Source organism: Necator americanus, chromosome IV (assembly GCF_031761385.1).
Source record: "Necator americanus strain Aroian chromosome IV, whole genome shotgun sequence".
NCBI classification, from domain to species: domain Eukaryota; kingdom Metazoa; phylum Nematoda; class Chromadorea; order Rhabditida; family Ancylostomatidae; genus Necator; species Necator americanus.
The window spans coordinates 21,876,630-21,899,946 of NC_087374.1; the positions used below are offsets into that span (position 1 = coordinate 21,876,630).

Here is a 23,317-nt window from a genome sequence, read left to right on the forward strand (position 1 = left end):
TTCTGCCTGCACTTTTTTCGTTCACCATCTCACTCTCCTTCACCGAAAATGGGTTTAAAAAAAACGTTTGGGCTGTGTGACAGAAGGGTAACGTAAAGGTAATGGAACTCAAGAACATATCCTTCTCTCGCCCAATTATTTTAACTGAATTTACATTTAAAAAACATGGACATAGCTAATAAGGGTTCCACCTTTAGAGTAATCACCGAACATTATGCAAGGAAAAAATCAAATTAACAGAGCCAACAGTTTATTCTCTTAAAAGCAGCTGATAGCAACATTTGTGACAATAACAATTTAACGTCTGCGGTGAACGTTTCGCTTAACCCTAGGCTTGGGAGGGAGGATGATTCCATCATACTGAAAAGGTAAATTAAATCGGAAATAATATCTTGGCACCAATGATTCGAACTTACCTTCTGCTGAAACCACTTCACTGCCTCATCGCGAGTCACACGATGAGCTGGTCCAACGCGTCCAGGCGCTCGCCTCCTTTTTGCAACACGACCACCAGGACGGGCAAGAACAACATAAAAGTCCATGCCATAAATCCCGATAGCTGGATCATACTTGATTCCAAGGTCTATGTGCTCCTAAAATTCGCGAGCAATCAAGTGGTACAACTAAGACTATAGGATTAATGACTACAGCAGCGAAAGAAAGGTGGGTTGATTTCGAGCGGATCTGCAGAGTGAAACCGCTCTCCATTGCTGTTATAGCCCCAAAATCTGCTTTAGAAGTGATCGGCGTTCTAAAGTAATTATATATGCAAAGTAGGAAGTGCAATCTAAAAATTCAGTGCGATGAATCCTTCCGAAGATGGGAACAATACTTCATAAACAAGTAGTGTTACAACATACCTGGATACCGAAACCGAAATTTCCAGTATTTGAGAAATTCTCCTTATGCAATTCAAACTCCTTGACTTTCAGTCCTTTCTCCAGTATCTCTTCAGCCTTAGCACCACGAACTGTACAATGAACAGCTATTTTCTCATTTCTTCTAATTCCGAATGAACGAACAGTATATCTAGCTTTGGAAAAAACAGGGGTTTGACCTGTGAGCTGTTCGAGCACCTGAAGTACTCGGCGGGGACTTAGTAATAAGAGTCCAACAAATTTACATGGTATTCGTCTACTCACCTTCGCTGCACGAGTTAGCCGATCACCGGACTCTCCAACACAGATATTCAGGCAGAGCTTCTGTATCCTTAACTCCCTCATCACGTTCTTTGCTTTCTTCTCGCGGACCTCCGCGAGTCTTTCGGCCTCGATCATATCTAAAATGCTACCTTTATTACAGAAGTATTCTACAATGCATATATTAATCCACGAAACGAAATTAAGTGCTTAGGTGGGAATTAGACGCACGTTTAGGTGGCAGCAGGTAACTCGAAGCGTCAAATAGAGATCATTGTTGGCTGCAAATAATGTGCTCACCAGTGACCAAAATGACTTGTAGCGCAGCGAACTACGCGAAATGCCAGGCAGGAAGGACAACGAGTGCAATGGATGAATCATCGAAAGGACAAAAAAAAAGAATATCGATCACCAAGTATACCACTGACGAACTCTAGCTATGTACAGCCAGGTTTCAACGAACCTTGAACATAAACTAACATGTAGGGAAATAAGTATACATGCAGATGTAATATATACATAATTATCGAAACTATAAGGCGCGGTAATAAGAGAATATGATGGAACCAAGCAGCTGAGGGAAGAACCCAGCCCAAGAGATGACTGAGATGAATGCAAGCACAGAAAATGAAGGAAATAAAATGAAATAAAAACAGTTGCTTCATTATTTCACTTATTGAGTGTTGCAGAGGTTTCGCGCCCAGCAATTATGGCAGTGTGAAAACGAAGAGAGGAAATCATTGCGGATAGTATAAAACCAGACACAGATGGCAATCGATTAAAATCGCAGGTACCTGTGCTCTTTGGGTCCAGCAGTGAATGGATTCAGTGCGATGACGTGGCAGAACCAGTAAGTTACGGTAATTGGGCACGTTCAATCGTAGTCCAAGTGGAGCGTTGCGGTGCATCCATGTGATGACGTGTTTGACAAGGATTGACGTTTGATGCTGAATATCGATTAAAAATAATCGTTCCCTGTACGCATTGATCTATTTATGCTCTTTCTATGTCTGAACCTATTTTCCGTAGTAGACAAGAAAAAGGTAAAAAAGAAATCATATATAAAGAAGTACTAAACGCTTTATTACCTGCTAACTAATGTTAGCAACTGCTTTATTATCCCACGAAAAGCTAAAGTTATAGGATGCAACCTAACGTAAAAGGATCGTGAGGTTTCATGTTGCCAAATTTATACTCCCTCTTTGCGAAATTTGAACTTTTCCTTTCAACATATAATACATTAATAGTAATGTCTTCAAAGTGGAATTGAAAGGTGCTTTAAAAATGAGTAAACTATTAAAGTGCATCCATATCATCAGGTATTTCTCAAAATTAGGCTATATGGCAGGATACGCACAGACCAGTTGATAACTGATAAAGCATAGAAGTTACCTCATACTCATACGCATACTTGCTCATGTTATATTATGTTTGCGCACGGAAAACGTTAAAAAAGGGTATCGTTGCTAAGAACCTGGGAAATGCTCGAGAATCTCTGAGAGCCTTCATCTCTGCTGCCTGTTCTCATGTATCTAAGTTCTCATGATTAATTTTTGTGAACCTTCACAGAGCGGACGACTTAACTGGCGTTTAACGTTGAAGTGGTAATACCAACCCATTTGTTCATGTTTTTCAGATACTATTTGATGACCACTCTAAACAACAAACAAACAACAATAACTTTACTTTATATTTGTGTCAGCGTCCACCATCTTTTTCATCCAACTTGTTTTAGATGGTTCATCCGCGAATCACATAGACCGCAAGAGATGTTTGTCCAAAAAAGTATATCATTGATAGCTACTCAGGAAGCATCCTCCAGACGACAGCACAATTCAAGTTCACATATTTTTGAAAAGATAGACGAAAAAGAAAGCTAAAAAAAAGTATATCTGAGAGGGATATTGAAGGGGTAGCTGCGAGCAAACAACTTCTAGATGCAGCAAAAGGGATAGGCTGAAAGTTGCGAAAATAAGAGTCACCCAAGTCCCTGCCAAACTCAATCCCACGCTAGCACATGTCATAATGTCATGTTCTAACCAACACTGTCAGCTCTACACATATTTCCAAAAGTAACCTACTGTCCTGACATTTGTATCAGGACCCCAATTGTGTGTTGTTGTTATGCTGTACTTTGTGCACAGTATCATATATCCGTTATACAAACATTCGGCATTGTAAAGAGTTATAATTTGGCGGTCATTTTATCGAGATGACCACCCACAAAGTTTGTTTATTCAACGATTGCTGATGAGGCTATTTTATTAATTACCACCCACAACGGGCATTGCTGTGTTTGTGGCTCCCAGTGAGCACACCGTCGTTCGCCTATCAATAAATTGTCACCACCACTGAACCACCTGTATTCTGAGGCATTAGCCTTAACGCTCGACTAATAGGGCAATAAGAAGGAATTATATAACTCCTACGCACCCCTACATTTTGGTGCATCGGCTAAATTTGATAAAAGCCGAGATCCTCAAACGGATCACAAAGTCCAGCCCACCCATAGCTGGCAGCAGCAAACTCATAGCTGCTTATTAAAGTCCAGCCCGCCCTTCGCTGGCAGCAACAAATTCATTGTTGCTTAATAAAGTCCAGCCCACCCTTCGCTGGCAAAAGCAAGCTAATAGCTGCTTAAGCGTATCTCTTGTGCAGTTTAAGGTCGCTGCCTATAGCGTATCAACGCTACGATTGCTCTCGCGTCACAATGACACTTGTTTTTCACAGAAGGCCGATATTGCTGGGTGCAAAAACGCTCCAGTCACTACTAAATAAGTACAGTGCTTACTCAGAAGAGATAAAACCAACAGGAACAGATGAGGAAAAGTATGAAGAGTATCTCAGTGCCGCAAATTTGCTCTCTGGAAGCATAGAGACAATCAAAATGAGCAGAAACGCTCTTCAGGCATTGATAGATAAGTTGCAAAAAGAATATGAAGAAGCAAGATCTAAGGGAAAGACCTCTAAAAAAAGACCTCACAAATGAAGTTGAGGAGATTGAAAATGACACGCAATTCAATGAAAGGATTGCAAAGGCAAACGAAATGGCAAAATGGTATATATACTAAGTGCCAGAGTCACAGAAGCACGGAATCACATGGTAAAACTTGCAAGGAAGATGGGAATAACTCATCGAGAGCCCACAAAACAAAAACCTGCAAGAATAAATGAAACCCACGCAGATCAGCAGACCGCAACAGAGTCAACTGCGACTGAGGAAACCGAAGAAGGTTCTTCACAAAATGTCGCCATTTGGCTCTCGGAGGACAATTCAAACTCGGAATAAAGTAGAGAAGACGATGAAGATTTCATATGTCGTACTCTCAAACCAAAGCAACTAAGTTTGCCACGATTCTACGGGGACGAAGAAGAAGAAATTTTGGGCAATATATGAAACGCTCGTTGACCAAAGTAAGGTTTTAAGTACAGTCGAAAAAATGCTGCTACTTAGAGATAGCCTCAAAGGGAGAGCAGAAACAGCCATAAAAGGCATACAATTGATCCCACAAAATTATAAGTGGATGATTAATGCTTTGAAAAAGAAATAGGGTAATAAACCGACTAACAGAGCAAAAATAGTGCAAAAATCAATTAATTTGCCAGCAGCAAAGAATGATGCTGATAGCTGTATGAACACATTCAACAAAATTCGAATGCTCATGAATCAAATGGTCTCTGCAGGCCAAAATATACCACAAATGCAAGATGCGATGTGGACAGAGGAAATTTTGGAGAAATTTCCTTACACTATAGTGAAAAACGTTCTTGTTACAATTCAAGATCAAGATGAAGTGAAAATAGAAGATGTTATGGACCATCTTGAGAAAGAGATTAATGCAAAAAAAAATTTGTAGACGCACGTTTAAAAGGTCGTGTAAAATTTGAAAACCATCCGAACCGAAGACAATACGGTGTGGATGTTACAGAACCTCCAAAATTGGGAAAATTAAATCATACACCAGCGAACTGCCGAACAATCACTGATATTAAATCAAGGCGAAATATGGTGAAAGAAGCCAGACAATGCTGGAAATGTTTCTCAGAAGAACACAGCAGCTATGACTGTCAGAAACCAAATTGTCCTAAATGTGGTAGAATGCACGATGTAAGCCTTTGTAATTCCACTTTAAATGATGGTAACAGAACAAGATATAACGCTGGCGACCGATCGCGCAATCAAAGCGCCTCTAATACCGTACCAATTGCAAGAAATAACATTACTACTCGGAATCAATACGGCAATGTCCGCAATAATGGTAATGTCCGCATCGCAATCAGCAGACAGATTCTCATACAGCTAATCACGGTACTAACCACATAGCTGAAGGTTCCGTTAACATTGACAAAAGAAAGGAGCAAGTAGTCCTGATGACTGCCGAAGGAAATGTTTGGAATAATAACACTAGACAATTCGAAAAACTCCTGTTTTTCTTTGACACGGGAGCTCAAAAAAACCATCATTAGAGAGCAGACGGCAAAGGAATTTGGTCTTCCAACTCAAAAAACTGAAATTTGCACAATGTCAGGTATGGGTGGACATACCGAAAAGTACCAAACAAACATTGTCCCCCTCAAAATCAGCAATGCCTTTGGCAAGGAGATCCATATGACGATTCAAACCAAGCCAATTATCACTAATGGTTTTTCTTCTGTACGTCTCAATGATGCAGATAAACAATAGCTTCAAGACAATGAGATTTGTATAAACAATCCGAGAGTTCGCAGTGAACATCAAAACCCGCAAATATTGGTCGGTCTAGATAACTATTACGACCTCGTAAACACAGTTGATACTATAACTTTGCCATCTGGATTACGCATTGCGCGTACGGTATTCGGACCAACAATACACGGCAAAGGTTCAGTCAATTCGCAGCAAGAAGCGACAACGATAACACATGGTTTCAGCCTCGTTCAAGAACAGAATGAATCAGAAAATCTACAGAAGTTGTTCGAACTAGATGGTTTAGGAATATCATCAGAAGAATGTGCTAAGAACGAAAACATATTCGAGTACTTCAAAAGCTATTCGAAATCAATATTGTTTGAAAACGGTGTTGTAACCGTACCCTTTCCCTTAAAAGATAATGTCATTGACCTAGCGGATAATTACGGAATAGCGTACCGTCGATTGATTTCGTTACAAAGACAACTATCAAATAACAGCCACAAACGTGAGTGGTATCACAAAATAATGAACGATTATATTCAAAACGGAGTTGTCGAATTAGTCCACGGATAACATCAAAATTCGGCTGGCACTTACTACATGCCACATTCCGGAGTTTGGAAGCCAGAAAAGGCAAAACCATTTAGGATAGTGTTTGATGCTTCCTCTAAGAGAGTCGGACAGCTTTCGCTGAATGATGTGATCTACACAAGAGAATCCTTCGTGAACAAAATTCATGATGTTCTATTTGCAAGCGGAACCAGTAAAATTATTCTTTTATGCGACATTGAAGCGGCTTTCACGCAAATCAGACTAGTGGAAGGTCATAAGGATTTGTGTCGGTTTTTATGGCTGAAAGACATGAATAAGCCTCCAAATCGAGACAACATAGCAGAATACAGATTCAATCGTTTGCCCTATACCTCGGCACCAAGTATTCTTAACATGGCCATTCTGGCATATTTAAATCATAAGAATACTCCACTCTCACTGGAGATTGCAAAAATATTTATGTGGACAATATTCTCTTATGCGCCACCACCGAAGATGAAGCACTAGAAAAATATACTGCTTCAAAGAATATTTTCCGTGAAATCGGCATGAATTTACGAGAATATATTTCAAACTCAGCTGAAGTTAACAGAGCTATCCCAGAAGAGGATAGAGCGCCCACAGACAACATAAAACTTCTTGCCGTCAAATATGACACCAAATCCGACGAATTTGTGATAAAAGTAACAATTTAACAAAAAGAAAAACTAACCAAACGTGATATTGTAAGCCAGATAAACTCGATCTATGATCTTGTGGGCCTCGCAAGCCCACTGATCATCAAACTGAAGTCTCTAATGAGAGAAATGTATGATACAGGGATAGAATAAAAACAATACGTTCCGCAAGCACTGTGTATTAAGTGGAATTCTGTAATACATGAGATAAACAATGCATGTATAAGGGTCAGTCGACCTTTGCTACGTTCTCTCACGTCTCACACCTCAAGAGTTTCCTTGTGGGTGTTTTGTGACGCCAGCAAAATGGCAATATCGGCATGCGCATATCTGAGGTGCGAAAACACCAATGAGATCACTTCATTGATTAGCGGAAAGAGCAAGCTAACACCAAAAAAGATCCAGCAGACTGTCCCACGCTTGGAATTGTTGGCTATCTTGATTGGACTGCGAATGGCGAAAACCATTCTTGATTCAATAAACATTGAAATTATGTCCGTAAATGTCGCCAGTGATAGCGAAATAGCACTTCAGTGGATTAGGTCTTCACGCAAACTCCCGATATTCGTGACTAATCAGAAGGGGCGCATTTTGAGATTGAAGACTCAAATCGAAGTTAAATCCATCCCAGTACATCTATCTATCAACACATCATAATCCAGCAGACGTTGGAACTCGAGACAAAACGGCAGGCCTCATTAGTGAGCATGATTGGGTGAGAGGACCCAGATGGCTAGAGCGCGACCAGCAAACTTGGCTTATTCGATCCATAGATAACCTCAGCTCTGATCAGTCTTACGAAGAAGTAGAAGACAATCAACATGTGAATGTTGAAACCACAAACGAGTCAGCGGAATCATCCCGTTTAATAATAGATTTAGCTCGTTTCTCTCGCTACAAAACAGCTCTTCGAACATTCTCAGTTGTTGGAAAATTGCTGAGTAAATGGGTGAAACGGTGTAATTACACCACGTCAACATCGATTACGCTAAAAGTACTCTCTCTATACACAAATACAGATGCCATTGCTGCGGAGGATATGGAGATCTCTTAGAAACTCATCTTAGCAGCTATTCACGAAAACATCAACGTGCAAAAATTGCAAAAGCGATTCCCAAATCAGAAGATTATCAGAGACGAAAAAGGTATCATTCGATACAAGTCACGCATTCAGAACGCCAATTTGCCATATGACACAAAAATGCCAATTTTCATTCCGAATTACTCGGAACTAGCCAGGCTAATCATTCATGACCTACATTATGAAAATGCACACTGCGGCAAAGAACAGACACTAGCGCTGGCAAGACAACGATTTTGGATTCCCCAGCCATCTAGAGTAATCAAGAAATATCTGCGTACTTGCATTACGTGTAAGAAATGCCACGGATTGCCATATGGAGCACCAGAGATGCCACCATTACCAACAGATCGGGTAACAATAACCAAACCCTTTGCAAATGTTGGATGCGACTATATGGGACCATTTGAGTCAAACATCAGACAGAAAATGTACGTCTGTTTGTTCACATGCCTTACTACCAGGGCTGTGCATCTTGAAGTGGTCGAAAACTTGTCAGCTGGTGCATTTTTAAGCAGCTTCATCCGTTTTATATATCGAAGAGGTGTTCCAAAACTCATCCAAACTGACTGTGGAACGAATTTTAATTTGGGATCAAAAGTGATTGAGAATTTGTTCCTGGAAAATGATGAAAATGGTAGTTCCGTGATGAACTACAGTGCCTCAGAGGGCATAAAGTGGATTTTCAATCCACCTGCTTCATTATGGATAGGAGGCGCATGGGAAAGAATGGTTGGCTCCGTGAAAAGATGCTTTCAAAAAAGCATTGGACGTAAAAAATTGTCATTTCAACAAATGACTACGGTAATTTCAAGAATTGAAGCAATAATTAATACTCGCCCGTTGACAAAAGTAAGTGCAACGGATCTTGATGAAATACCGATAAGACCTATCGATTTCCTACAAGGAAATCTAAAGTACTCTATTCAAGCACGCAGTTACAGTGCGGTAATGGCGATACGTTATATGAACGCGAGTTGCTTCAGACAGTTGCGCAAGCACAGGAAGCATTAATGTTTTCGGAAACGATCGCTACAGTATTTTGGGAGCGATGGAACAAAGAGTATCTTGCATTCTTGAGAGATAACCAGAGAGTGCTACTAAAACAACCGCGGCATGTGACAAATACACCGCAAATTGGAGAAATTGTACTTATTGAGCAAGAATTTCTTCCACGTGGTAATTGGATGTACGGCAAAGTACCAGAAACAGTACCAAGTGCAGATGGTCTTGTAAGATCAGCAAAACTCCTTACGCCAAACAAAAGAGTTATTCAAAGACCACTCAACAAGTTGTATCCCTTGGAAATACGTAGTTCTGTGGAAGACTCACTCACAGCAGATTCAGCAGAATCATCTTCCTGCAGAATTTGTTCAGCTAGACAATCGAAAACACGTGCCCTAAAGGTCATCCAGGAATTTGAAAGAAGTCTTGACCGACCCTCTACTTCTTCAAGTAGACAGGTATCCACATATCTGCTGATGGCTATGTTAGCATTATCAACTATATGTCCAGTGACAGCACATGAGAACAACTCAATAAAGTGCAACGAAGGGAGAGTAGAAATAATGCCTCTTTCATCAAGATTTGAGCTTTGCATCAACACAATGTGCAGAATTATGTCTAACGTATCGAAATCGTATATATTTGAATTGGAAAAATCATCATTAGATGAAAGTAGCACGATTACGTTGCGATCTGAAAGTGAGAGCTCAGTGGTCTTCTCTACTATGCAGTGCGAACCGCCAGACTTTTGCGAGGCCTTGCTAATGAGCAAAGATCTTATAGGTAATCCTCACTGTTGGCCACTTGGAACCATAACCACTTTAACAGTGTTAGTTTGCTCCTCGATCAATAACATCATGTTGATCATATGGTTAATTAAATGCACACGAAATGCAAAACGGAAAGGAACTCCGAATTCCACATTCGAAGAAGAAACAATTTCAATGAAAACATTGTATCCCCATCCAATCAATATACCGTCCACTTTGTTGATTTGTGTCGCACTTTTGGCACTAGCAAGCAAGGTATTTACTTGCCAGCATGGATATATGCGGCATAGTGTAGAGGTAGTCTGCGAAAATCGCGGAAACTGCATACATAATTACAACGAGGAAGTTCTATTCAATAGAATCAACTCCAATCTTTGTATTCAGCTTAATCATGCTAACAAAACTATCGGACTTATAAAGATACGTTCGAGACCAATGAAACTGTCCTGCTCCAAGGTTTCATTGTTCTTCACTAGAGAGACAAAACTCAAGATCTACCACACAACAAGATGCTCGCAAATGGGCTCTTGCACTCAGTCTAAGTGCAGTAGAATTAAGCTGAACGAAATAATTCCTGAGTTCAAAAGATCATCTCCATATCCAGGATACTCAGTTTGTGGTAACACATGCGGCGGTATAGCATGCGGTTGCTTCCTACCATTTCCAGCATGCACATTTCTGAGAATTGCACATGTTCCGATGAAGACACGGACTGTCTTTGAAGTATTAAGTTGCATGGAATGGCAACCAGTAATTCAAATTGATGTTGATTTCATGCTTTATAGTAAAGGAAAGCGCAAAAACCTCATTCTCCATTGATGGACAAAAAACCCAATGGAGGCTATGATGCAACCAGATCATTATCAACTTCCCGTTGAATGCGAGTCAGAAGCATCTGCTCTCGATGCTTTTGTGAACTGCACAAATCGCATGATTTGTTCTTGCGAAAATATGAAAGCACCGCAAACATGTCAGTGTCCACATGATTCACTCCAAAATTTGAGCAAAGAAGTGTCAAATGTAATGCCCATACGCACTCCATTCACAGAAATCTTCAGTGATAGCAAAAAAATCTCTCTCCAAGCAAGGAGAGATCACTCTAGCAATAGAATCCAATTTGCTTATTGGCGACACCGAGTACATAATCAATCAACCATGTGAGATCTCGGTTCGTGGGGTCAAAGGGTGCTACAGCTGTAGCGAAGACGCAAGAATTGATTTCCTTTGCAAGTCGTCAATAAACTCGTGGGTTACAGTACAGTGCGAGAATCACGTTTTCCCCATTGAATGCGGTCCAACAAATACTTCCGTGCAAGTTATTTTAGTCTTCGAGTATTCGGTAGTATCACAAGTGTGCCACACATCGTGTGACGGCAAGAATGTTACCTTTGATCTACAGGGAACACTCTTGTACCATCCAAGAAGCAAGAGAAATTTGCTCTCGCAGACAGAAGTGCAAGAGCTAGATGCAAAGAATTAATTACTTAATTTTGATCTACCTGATCTGAATCCACTAATGAATACCATAAAAACGCACTGGCATATAGCCCTTACGGCTTGCGCCACATTGGCTTTAGCCACTGGTTTAACGTAGTTATTCGGACCCATAATGATCTCAATGGTAGCCAAAATAACGCTGTCGCTAACAGTCAGCATAATCAAATTCGCTTGGAGAATGGTTTGCTTGTTACTAAACCTATTTAGCAAGATCACTGCGTGGATAATTTGCCAACATAGGCAATAATCAAGTTCGAATCATACATCATATCATCATAATAAGCACATTTACAATTAAAAAAATAAAAACTCAAAAAAGAGTACTAATTCTACTAGTAAGTCTGCCCCGCCAAAAGCCGCACATTTGAAAAATAAGATGTGTCAGCTTCTGAACAAGATCAACTATGAGTGTTCGTAGTTGATTCTCGAACTCCGAATAACGACGCCAACGCCAGCAAGCCGCAATAGAACGACGCTGCCACCGACTCCAACAAGCTGTAATGGAACTACGCCGCCAACGACTCCAATAAGCTGCAGTCGAATGAAGCAAATATTGAAACTTATCATCCGGTGATCATTGGCATAAGACTCGTTTCAATATTTTTAATTGTGTGGCCCGGAATGTCCTGACATTTGTATCAGGACCCCAATTGTGTGTTGTTGTTATGCTGTACTTTGTGCACAGTATCATATATCCGTTATACAAACATTCGGCATTGTAAAGAGTTATAATTTGGCGGTCATCTTATCGAGATGACCACCCACGAAGTTTGTTTATTCAACGATTGCTGATGAGGCTATTTTATTAATGACCGCCCACAACGGGCATTGCTGTGTTTGTGGCTCCCAGTGAGCACACCGTCGTTCGCCTATCAATAAATTGTCACCACCACTGTACCACCTGTATTCTGAGGCATTAGCCTTAACGCTCGACTAATAGGGCAATAAGAAGGAATTATATAACTCCTTCGCACCACTACACCTACAATGCAGTGTGCAAACTATTAGGTGAACGTTAGTAGCTATCGAGTACACATATGCTATCTTTGCTCACAGTGGGGGAAGTACTCCTAGAAACAACAAAAAATGAAGCTGTGCTAGATAACAGTAAACAACACAATTGGTCATGCTCCCCTATTCACTATTCAACTTCTAATTTCTTTTCGTTCAAATCAAAACGAATTCGTACACATGCCTTTAGCTGAGCGAAGCTCCAAGTCCACTAAAGAGCCGGAAACACAGTAGAACTCGCCACGACCCAGCGCATTCCAAACCTACTAGAGCGGCTGCCGCGCGACCGTCCGCGCAGCCGTTTAAGTAGGTTTAGATGAGGCCGATCCTTGCACGATGCCAACGTGACTCTTCGAGCGCAGCCGCCTTCGCAACTGTCCGTCCCTCTTGGCGTTTTGACCCAACTGCAGATAGCGTTTAGAATCGAGGGACCATCGGGAACTACAGCGAAGAACGGTGTCAGCAAGGGTGTGTATCGTTAGGTACCCGCAGCCTCCGCGACAACTTATCCTTAAGGGAAACGGCTGACAGCAGCGTTCGTTAATTGCGTTGCGCAGCTGTTAATAGCGTTAGCAGAGCCTTACGCTGCGTTTGCCTTGTGCCCCGCCCTTCACATCGTCCATCTTCTGCATCATCATCTAATGGGGTTCGAAACATTGGGGCGGTCGTTAGGCACCCGCAGCCGAATAAGTGCTTGCAGAAGAGGTTGTCGGTAGGCCAGAGCAGGCATTTCTTAGAATAGTTGTGATCCATCCATCACCACGTCAATGAGGTCATGTGCCGTGTTTGTATTGCAATTAAGTGATAGAGTTGACTTCTAGGAAGGTACAAAGAACGAAAAGGTACCAACGTAGCAAGTGGAAAAAGACGTAGAAAATGAAGGCGCTAAAAATGAAGAAAGAACGGTTTGTGCAAGAAAAAACAACATGAGAAAACATAAATGAAGCCGAAAATTGAAAACGTTCCAAAATGAAGCTCCAAGATGGAAGTTAAAAGGTGTAGAAACGAGAACCTGGTTTTCGAAAGATGCAGATTTGTGATTGAAGAGACTATTTAGAAGATATAGATGTAAATTTGTATTTATACAGACCATTTAATCCATGTAAGATACTGCATGTGCGTGTGAGATTGGCTCACGAAATATGTTATTTATACCCAAGAAAAAGGCAGTGGTTCAGTGGTAGAATGTTTATCAAATAAGCAGAACACAAGCACACACAGAACGGAAGGGCAGTGTGGCGTCGAACATTACTTACTTACATTACATTGTTAATTGTTGTGTTCCGAGATCGGAACACTGCAGTAGTTTGTAAAAGTTTCGATTTGTTTGTTTTACATAGATAAAACACTATTATTACATTACATTATCTTCCACTTCTGGGATTTCGTGTGCAATCGTTCGATGTATCTCTTATATTTGAGCGATCGATACTCCGTACAGAAGCAATACGAGAGATAACGTGCTCCCGCGAGGCATGTTTCGCACCTCATCAGACGACGAGGGCCGAGGATGGACGATGTGATGATGGGGCGTAAAAGGCGAACGCAGCATAATGCTCTGCTGACGCTAATAACTGCTGCGCAGAGCAATTAACGATAGTCTTTGCCAGTCGTTTCCCCTAAGGAAAGGTTGTCGCGGAACCTGCGGATACCTAATGATACGCACCCACGAAACGTGTCTCGCAGGAGCGCGCTATCTCTGGTACTGCCTCTGTATCGAGTATCGATCACGTAGAATAGAGACACATCGAACGATTGCACACGAAATACCAGAAATAGAAAATAATAGTGTTTCATTTGTATAAAATAAACAAATCGAAACTTTCAGAAACTATTGCAGTACCTCACGTGCATTAAACTTTGTACAAATACAAATATATCTATATCTTCTATATAGTTCTTTTTCAGTCACAAATCTACGCCTTCCAACGACTAGGTTCCCGTTTTACCCTTTTTCAACTTTTATTCTGGAACGTTTTCAGCTTCATTTATGCTTTCTGATGTTGTTTTTCTTCTTCAAATTTTCTACGTTTTTGCTTAATTTTTAACATTTTAATTTTCTATGTTTTCTTACTTTCTACGTTGCTACGTTGTTGCCTTTTTGTTCTTTGAAACTTCGTAGAAGTCAACTTTATCACGTTATTGCAATACAAACACGGCACATGACATCAGTGACGTGGTGATGGATGGGCGTGGCTAACTGATCACAACTAGTCTAAGATACGCCTGCTCTTGTCTACCGACAGCCACTTCTGCAGGAACTTATTCGGCTGCGGGTGCCTAACGACCCCGTCTCAGCAAGTGTCCCCTCCCCCTTAGATTCTAACGGCTACGCTTCGCCGCCCACTTCAAGTGCAGCCGCTTCCTCTACTGCACCGAATTTCCGGTTGTTTTGGCCCGACTATGACCTCTAAGACAATCTGAAAAAAAGAACTTCCCCATACGTAAGCTCATGCAAACTGGAAGGCATTTTGTGCACAAAATAGCGGCACGCTCTCCTCCTTTTTTCTTTCCGGTGTTTTGCCCTGTTTGGATAATTTTTCTTACTTTGTTCTTATTTTATGCATTGAATGCATTGAAGAAGGTGCCTACAGTGCGATGTTTTAAACATTTGTTCAGGAATTGCTTTCAAGAGATGTCTTCACTTCGCACAAACGGATGGTGATTTGACGATGCGACACGTCTCTGTAGAATGTGAGAGAGGAAAGGTGGGAGGAGAATGGATGAGAGGGACGAGGGAAAAATTCGAAGAGGGTGAATTTGAGTGGAAAGGAAAGGAGAAGGGAGGAAGGAAGAGAGAGAGAGGAATAGAGGGAGGGAGAGAGGTTAGGAGAGGAAGCACGAGGGCATTGACATGCGAGAGGAGTCGAGAGGATCAAATCTCAAAACATTGCACTGTGCTATCTCCACACTATACGGAAAACTTTTCCGACCTCATTCGTTTTTGCTTCTTGTAGTTTTCCACTCTCTTCTTCGTATGAGAATGTTTGAATGGGTTTAGTTTTCTGAAAACTCCTTTTACATAAGTTTATCGTTCGCTTTGCTCCTATTACGCCCCTGAACTCATAGTTTGCAAGAATTTTTCACCCCATTCTTAATGAAATTGCGCACGATTTTTATCTTTGTTAGTGGTAACATCAAGAAAATGTTTAGCTGGCAGTTCAGTAGTTCCTTCTGATTCCAGGGCGTCTCCTCAAAGACCTCATTTTAGGAAACTGGATTTCTGCACAACTTTTTGTGTATTGCTGTATAGATAGCCTTTTTCAAGGACGGGTATCACTATGATTCCAACGATCGCACGTGTTAGCCTGATTGCGATTGAATGCACGATGCACCATAAATTTTCGATTTGACCATACATTAAAGGCATCAAAAGGATAAAGGATAAAGTCACTGGCGTATCAATCCAATTGGGATGGCAACGCGTTTTACTGGAATTCGTAATCGTTGAGGTTTTGGAACGCGTGTTGGCCTATAAAATGACATGCGGGAGCCAGCCGATGATTAAGTCAGTGTTTTTGCCGATGATCAAGTCATCGTGGGCGGGTGTGGCGCAGTCGGTTAGAGGTCCGTGTAGCCACACGGTCGAGGGTTCGAAACCGCTCTAATGCAAGCCAAGCCTTTCATCCTCCCAGGGTCGATAAATTGGTATCAGACTTGTCTGGGAAGATAAAAACACTGGCTTGATCATCGGCTGGCCCCCGCAAGTCATTGTATAGGCCAACACGCGTTCCAAAACCTCATCGATTACGAATTCCAGTAAAACGCGTTGGCGCATCCCAATTGGATTGATACGCCATTGACTTTATCCTTTTTAAAGGCATCACCCCACGAATCTGGGGTGGTATGGGTGTCAGGTGGGTTATGCCTATGTCGTAGGTTGTGGGGAGGATGGTGATTCCGTCCATTTCTTTCTAATTGCCGTAAAAACCGGCCCGGAACATGCGGTGTGTGCACAAAGCTAGCGCGCCAATAGAACTCTTGTGGAAAGTAGCGCCCCGAAACGCTCGAAGCCGCATCTTCTGGGCCGTTTTTTTCGGCGATTAGGAAGAAATGAGCGAAATCCCACCCGCTTCTGCAATCTCCCGATCCGATATCCGAATACGATCCTGTATAGTCTTTGACCATCGGAAATCCATATCACGTCAGATTCGTGGGGTGATGCCTTTAAAGTACATTATCTTGGAATCAAAATGTTAAAGTTCGAGCATCTAAAGCCCAATATTTTGATGAAACATTAATTTGAATGCAATTAAAAAATTGTTCAATTTGTCCTCACAGTGGTTCATTGCTTTTAATTTGTTTTTGTTTTTTTTTTTTTTTTTTTTTTTTGGGGGGGGGGGGGGGGGGGGGGGGGGTTTTTTTTTTTTTTTTTTTTTTTTTTTTTTTAAAAAAAGGGGGGGGGGAGTTTTTTTTTTTTTTTTTTGGTTTTTTTTTTTTTGGGTGGTTTGGTTGGGGGGGGGGGGGTTTTGTGGGGCGCGTTTTTTTGGGGTTTTTTTTTTGGTAATAAGAAAGAAAGGGGGGGCCCCCCCTTCCGTAGTTCCCTCCCGGAAACGCAGCAAATTAAAGACTGAAATTCATTATACTGGATTCATTGAACCCACACACTGAATTCGTGACATTTGTTACATCTAATTCTATGAAGGTTGTTTTACTTCACTTCTATCGTTCACAGAGCGATTGAAGCAATTCCAGTCAAACTAATTTGTAAACAGGCATCTTTTATGGAAGTCGACTTTAAACTTTTAAATTAATATATCAAAGATGTTCAGAATATCATAAACCCTCTTCTAAGAGAAACTGAGGTCAGCGGTCAGTCACGAAACTTATAATCGCTATTTGTGTTAATACCATCCTTTTAGGAAAATATCAATTTAATCACCTCGCATCGAATTATCTCCAACATGTATGAGAAGAATAACAGCAGATGATGTGGCCACATCTTGTATTTGGAAAGGCACGACAACACGCCCAAGCATATGCCTAGATCTCGTCCCGCCGCAGGTTTGGTCTACACAACATGAATAGTATCGTCAGAATGTCAGAACGAAAAAAGGTACCTTAAAACAATAGAGGTGCCAACCTCTGAAACCAATAGATACAAGACATTCGTCGGAAATATTACGAATATGTATAAATAATACAGGCAATACGCGATATGGGAAAACCGGACAGTAGTCGCATCTCAACAAAAAAAGTAACAAGAAGCCAAAATGTGAATATAAGAACGGCTAGAAGAGGCTCGCTTACAATGCCAAAGACGGTCAAGGAAGAATTTGAAGGAATGGATTTCTCCTTCAACGAGACGGTCATTTAAATCGAATAAAACGCAGTGACCTACCCCACAACAAAACACAATGAATTCGTCAATATAAAGCATTTCATAGAACATAGTGATGTTCGATGCTTTGTTGTAACATCGAATACATCTCAATCACAACCTCAAGGCTATATTATAAAGTTTCGTTCACACTAACAGAAATCTCTGTTAGCAACAATCCTACTGATGAAATTATGCAAAGAAAGCAGTGAAATAAAAAAGAAAACCAAATAGGAGAGGAATAGAATGTCCCTTTCACATAACAGTGCATTTGCAGCACTTCTTCGAGCCCTGTCCTTGTCGTTTACCGCTTTCTGGATAACGACGGTTGATCTGTCTTATCAAGTCGTAGAATACCTGAAAAGTGTAGCAACTAGGCGTAATCACCAAATCAAACTTAGGACGTAAATGGAAGAAACGGTGAAAAAAAAAACCTAGAAAATACGTAGATGGTCAAAAATTTGATTTAAAAAGATGCAGTTGAATAGGACACCGAAATTTATCGCTCTAAACAATTCAGCGTTATACATATATTACTTATGAGGTTTCTCACGTGCATTATTTTGTTACAAGTGCTTTTCAAATTAGGTAGAAGTAGACAACTTGGTGGTGGCTAATAATGTCATGCAGATTTTGAAACTTAGACCTTGCAATATGAAAGATGAGGAGGTCGCTGAATTAATGTTTCGAAGAATTCCAGGATCAAGTTCTTCAATGATTCTAATACACAGAACTCAAAAATATACCTAATCGGATTATTTGAAAGAAGCTACCGCAAAAAGATCTCTTAATCTAGCAAAAACTTAAATTCGATCTTATTAATATTCTATAAACAAGAAAACAAATAACGACGAAGAAAAAAAAAGGAAACTGTTTAATTGCAACCACTAAGAAAGCAGTTCTTTCCTGGTGATGTATTCAATTCAGTAACTCACATATTCAATGTTTAATATATACGGAATAAGCGAGGAAAAATAACCTCGTTAACGTTGATTTTAGCTTTCGCTGATGTTTCCAGGAAAGCTGAGCCGAACTGCCGAGCCAGATTTTGACCCTGGTCCTTGCCAACGACGCGTTCATCCTCAAGATCACACTTGTTCCCAACAAGTATCATTGGTACCTAGAAATCCTCTCTATTTTGATGCAGATAAAATAAACAGAAGTGACACTTCTTTCACCTCATCAGTATCTTTCACTCGCAGTATTTGATCTCGAAGGTCCATCAAATCATTAAATGTTGATTGAGCCGTAATCGAGTAAACAAGCACAAATCCTTGCCCATTCTTCATATAGAGATCACGCATAGCAGTGAATTGTTCCTTGATATATTACTATCTCATAAAAAAAACAACAGGAAGTACAAAAAATTGCTTATTATACTAAATATCCTGCCAGAGAATACAAATCTAGAGCAGAGAACTTCGCGAACGAAATATCTGTCTTCGACACATAAGATGTTTTCAAAACATACTGTGCCAGCGGTGTCCAGAATTTCTAGCATACACTGTTGTCCGTCCACTTCAACTTGCTAAAATATTCTCTCTTCAAACAGATCATGCTCAGAAGTGATCTATAAAGATTTCTCACCTTCCTGTAACTGTCTTCTATCGTAGGGTCATATTTCTCAACAAAAATCCCTTGAACAAATTGTACAGTCTAAAAAACCTTTTAAATGCTCTCTCTCTCATCTTTTAAATGTTCTCATCTACATCTCAAAAATTGATATTTATAACAAAAGGTGAGAGAAGTAACGTCAACTGAAAGCTGAGCCTTGAACAATACAAAAACTCACTAATGCAGATTTTCCAACACCACCACTTCCAAGGACAACGATTTTGTACTCGCGCATTGTGCCTGAAAAATTACAAAGAGTGGAAGTCTCATTGTGTTTGTTTAGGGAAGAAACGTGCTGTCCGACGTGAATAACAGAAGAGCAAACCAAAACAATGCAAAGTCATGCAGGCGCACATCCAAAACGTTTGACACTTTCAATGAAAGTTACTAGCATCGCAATTACTGATCCTACTATAAATGAGCAAGATACATTCAATGATGAAAGCAGCAAAAAAAAAACCAATGTTTATTATGAATATTATCTTGTTCAAACAATCGGGTCACGAACAACGATGTTCTAATTTCACAGCGTATTGTAAGAAGCAATAAATCATGCTTACTGCATTCGAATCACTGAGAGCGTAAAAATATGTCCGTCACTAAAAGGTTGTAAGCATACGTGCGATAGTCAGAGCCGGTGCTCCGACCCCCTTCACTTTTGGACAGTTGACGAAGGGGCTCCTTTCACTTTTGGAAGGTTGGCTAAAGTATCCTCATCACTTGAGCTGCACCCCATAAACTGACCCCCATCACCTGAGGAAGGTGGACTCCTTTCTATCACAATTATGGCTGTAAAAAGAGCCCAGATGTTTCTCATTTAAAAAAAAAGGAAAAAAACTCGCGCACTTTAGTGGGTGCAATGCTGAGGAAACAGGGAATTAAAACACAGACGAGTAAGCATTTCCAGAGTTGAGATATCGAAAATGATTTAAAATGTCATAAATTTTGAAATAATTGGAGTCATTCAGTGCTTCGGGCGTACAACTTTAACCAAGGTTCTATATGAGCCAACAGAGTTATGAAAAAAGTATTGAATATGAGAGAAGTAACCAGAAGAAGCAGATGTCAAAGGGTGAGCAACTGCGAGGACAAATGGAAAACTGTTTTAGTATATAAAGTCGATTCAAAACGACATGAAGTATGATGTAGTTGCGCTCGCGTTGGAGCAACGCGGTTTTTGACCGCTCGCAGATGGCTTGCGAACGGTCAAAACCTAGCCAGTTTGCCAAATTCTGCTAAGTGATGTCACCGGATCGATATTGGTAGCAATTTTTTGTTTGTTTTCCTTCTTTTTTGCTTTTTTTGTTGTTTGCCCTATTTATTCTTGCTATGGAGATCTATATTGTATCTATACTGTTCTTAAGTTATTATTTTGCTTCTGTTCATGTTTTCCTTTTGAAATTTGGTTCAAAATTGTGTTCATTTCTATGTTTATATTGCACTTGGTTTCTTTGCTTATCCTCCCTCCTTTACAGATAAAAAAGAGCATTAACATGAAAATCGATATATGAAAAAACAATACAATAATTTAAAAACAATACAAATGCAATATAGATCTCTTTAACAAAAGCAAACACAGCAAACAACAAAAGTACGAAAAAAGAAACATAAAAGACGAAAAAATCAGAAAGAAAAACAAAAAGAATGAAACAACCAAAAAATGTCGTTAGCGATCCGGATGACGTCGCTTGGCAAATTATCAAACAAGGCGCTCGCAGGCTATCTGGTAGGCTTCAGGAACACTGCTGCTCCAGCGCGACCACACCGTGCTCGCTTTCGTTCTGACACGACTATTTTATGTCTTATATTAATAAATGTGCTGAGAATTCTCACAATGTCCGCAACTGCGGTTCATTCACACCTTCGACGTGAGGAACTACAAATCATTAAAAAAAAAACTTCGTCGCATAAACAAACTTCGAGGGTTTGGCCCTCTCGTCTGTCAAAGTCTCGTTTCCGAAAAACTGAATCGAAAGTGTTCGCACTAATCGAGTATATCACACGTTTGTTCGGAATTCTTCTCATAGTTTTTTCGCCAGTGTGTCCAACACAAGGCCGTTGTCACCCAGGCTGCCCGCAGAGTTTAGAGCCGCGCGGGCCTGCGAGCAGCCCTACCGCTAAATTTCCCGCTCACGTAGCTGTTGTTGATGTCCAAATATGTAGACGTATTATGACTCAATCATAACACCTAGAAGTACCGCATTTCGGGTGCATGTAAAGTATAGCTTATGATTAATGTCTAATTTTTGCAATGCAAATCGTTCACTTTTTAAACTATAGGCTATTACTATCATATATTTGGTTAAAGGCATCACCCCACGAATCTGAGGTGGTACGGATTTCAGGTGGAGTATTCGTGATAGTAGATTATGGAGAGGGGAGTGATTCCGTCCATTTCTTCCTAATTGTCGTAAAAAAAACGGCCCGGAAGATGCTGGTTCGGGCGTCTCGGCGCGCTATTTTCTACAAGAAGTGTGATTGGAGCGCGCCAGCCTAGGCCCCATCTCCATTATCTACTATCACGAATACTCCACCTGAAATCCGTACCTCAGATTCGTGGGGTCATGCCTTTAAGCGAGCACCATTACTTCACTGACTACATATAAACCTTGCCGGTTTTCGAAAAATTCCGGTTTCAGCTGCTGCTCAAAACATTAAAAAAAAGAGCATTTGGGACAATCTGCAAAGCATTCGAAAAGAGTCATATTCTGCACGAATGGGGAAATTATTCGACGGAATCAAACCGACGCTGTCCTCATGATATCTAGCGAATTATGTGGTCGGCATATAGAGAGAATGAAGTTCAAAACAAAGTTGTATGAGCAAACCATAGATGCGATAGTCGGAGCCGGTGCTCTGACCCCTTTCACTTCGTAATGGTTGGGGAAAGGACCTCCTTCACTTTTAAACGGTTGGCGAAATTACCCCCTTCACTTTTGGATGGCTATCGAAAGGACCCCCTTCACTTGAACTGCACCCCATGAGCTGAACCCCCTTCACCTGAGGAGGGTCCGGCTTCTCCCTATCGCACCCATGGAGCAAACCCAATAGTGTAAGGACATTTTTGTGAGTGCGAGTTAAAATACTCAGTTAAAACCGGTAAATAATGCCGGTTACTCAGCACCAACAAAATTATTTTATCATGAAGAGATGAAATGAAGCCACAGCCCAGGTGTTGAAAAACTTGCCAATTCAAGCTTCCTACCGCCATATTCGCAACAACTGATATGCGAAACGGAGTTTTGTTACACAAAAGGTCATCACGTATTCTCAATTCCGAGAATTTTTATTACAATATTCTCGCCAGACGTCGAAATCGATTCCAACAAATTGCTAGTATAATCACCTTGCTAGCATCACACATTCAATTTCCGTAATCCAGAAGATCAGAAGAAGTAATATGAGAGAAGACGTAAGAAAGAAACTTTCTGAAAGGGTCAAGACATTTTCGAGCGGATACTTCAGCAAAAGTCCTTCGCATCTAATGACATGCTGGAGGAATAGGCTCTTTTGAGAAGGAAAATACATAGTCCTTAGTTCAAGGGTCAGTTTTGGTCGGTGAAAATAGTCCATGTTCGGGATGATAAGAAGAGTTATAAAATTGCGTGCAATATCCATTAGTAGTTACTTGTTCATTGCAATGAATATCCAAGCAAAAACTGCAATAGGTTACTGGACAAGTGAACAGAATTGGAATGCTCTTAGTTGCAAAAGCTTACAATCTATTTAAACGTTTGCGTATCTCGATAACAAAAGTTTGCTAAGTTTCAATGAATTCAATTGACTAAGCACCAGCTGTTCTTAGAGTGAAGAGGTCACATAACCATTCTGTGACGATCTGCGAAGGACATGCAATGGACGTTGCGTGATTTTGGCGCTTAGTTCAGAACTAGGGGAATGATTTGCGTAACTTTCCTTTGGTTTAATAGTCAATCTATGAATGCTGCCATGGCTTTCTACTCTCTAGTTATTACTCAGT

The 23,317-nt window shown here is 40.6% G+C and overlaps 4 protein-coding genes across 5 annotated transcripts; 2 read left to right on the plus strand and 2 right to left on the minus strand.

Moving 5' to 3' along the window:
- Positions 1-297: 297 nt before the first annotated feature.
- On the minus strand, positions 298-17,383 carry RB195_002298 (uncharacterized protein; the record flags this gene model as incomplete). 2 transcript variants are annotated; one of them, XM_064199486.1, is made up of 8 exons in its annotated part: positions 298-360; positions 417-593; positions 861-970; positions 1,058-1,076; positions 1,143-1,279; positions 1,371-1,390; positions 1,999-2,086; positions 17,287-17,383. In XM_064199486.1, the coding sequence occupies 8 exons, from the start codon at positions 17,381-17,383 to the stop codon at positions 298-300; spliced, it is 711 nt and encodes a 236-aa protein (XP_064055366.1). The 2 variants fall into 2 exon arrangements, with proteins under 2 accessions (XP_064055366.1, XP_064055367.1); XM_064199485.1 differs by lacking the exons at positions 1,371-1,390; positions 1,999-2,086; positions 17,287-17,383 and having other exon boundaries at positions 861-1,076; positions 1,143-1,277.
- RB195_002299 (uncharacterized protein) lies at positions 6,412-6,870 on the plus strand (the record flags this gene model as incomplete). The annotated part of the gene is made up of 1 exon (XM_064199487.1): positions 6,412-6,870. One exon carries the CDS (start codon positions 6,412-6,414, stop codon positions 6,868-6,870), a length of 459 nt encoding a protein of 152 aa, XP_064055368.1.
- On the plus strand, positions 7,347-10,715 carry RB195_002300 (uncharacterized protein; the record flags this gene model as incomplete). Its single annotated transcript, XM_064199488.1, has 5 exons — positions 7,347-7,582; positions 7,644-8,034; positions 8,095-8,973; positions 9,066-10,151; positions 10,281-10,715. 5 exons carry the CDS (start codon positions 7,347-7,349, stop codon positions 10,713-10,715), a joined length of 3,027 nt encoding a protein of 1,008 aa, XP_064055369.1.
- A 596-nt stretch (positions 17,384-17,979) lies between the features above and the next one.
- On the minus strand, positions 17,980-19,573 carry RB195_002301 (uncharacterized protein; the record flags this gene model as incomplete). Its single annotated transcript, XM_013448764.2, has 6 exons — positions 17,980-18,081; positions 18,704-18,844; positions 18,903-19,043; positions 19,196-19,252; positions 19,312-19,380; positions 19,517-19,573. The coding sequence occupies 6 exons, from the start codon at positions 19,571-19,573 to the stop codon at positions 17,980-17,982; spliced, it is 567 nt and encodes a 188-aa protein (XP_013304218.1).
- Positions 19,574-23,317: the final 3,744 nt, after the last annotated feature.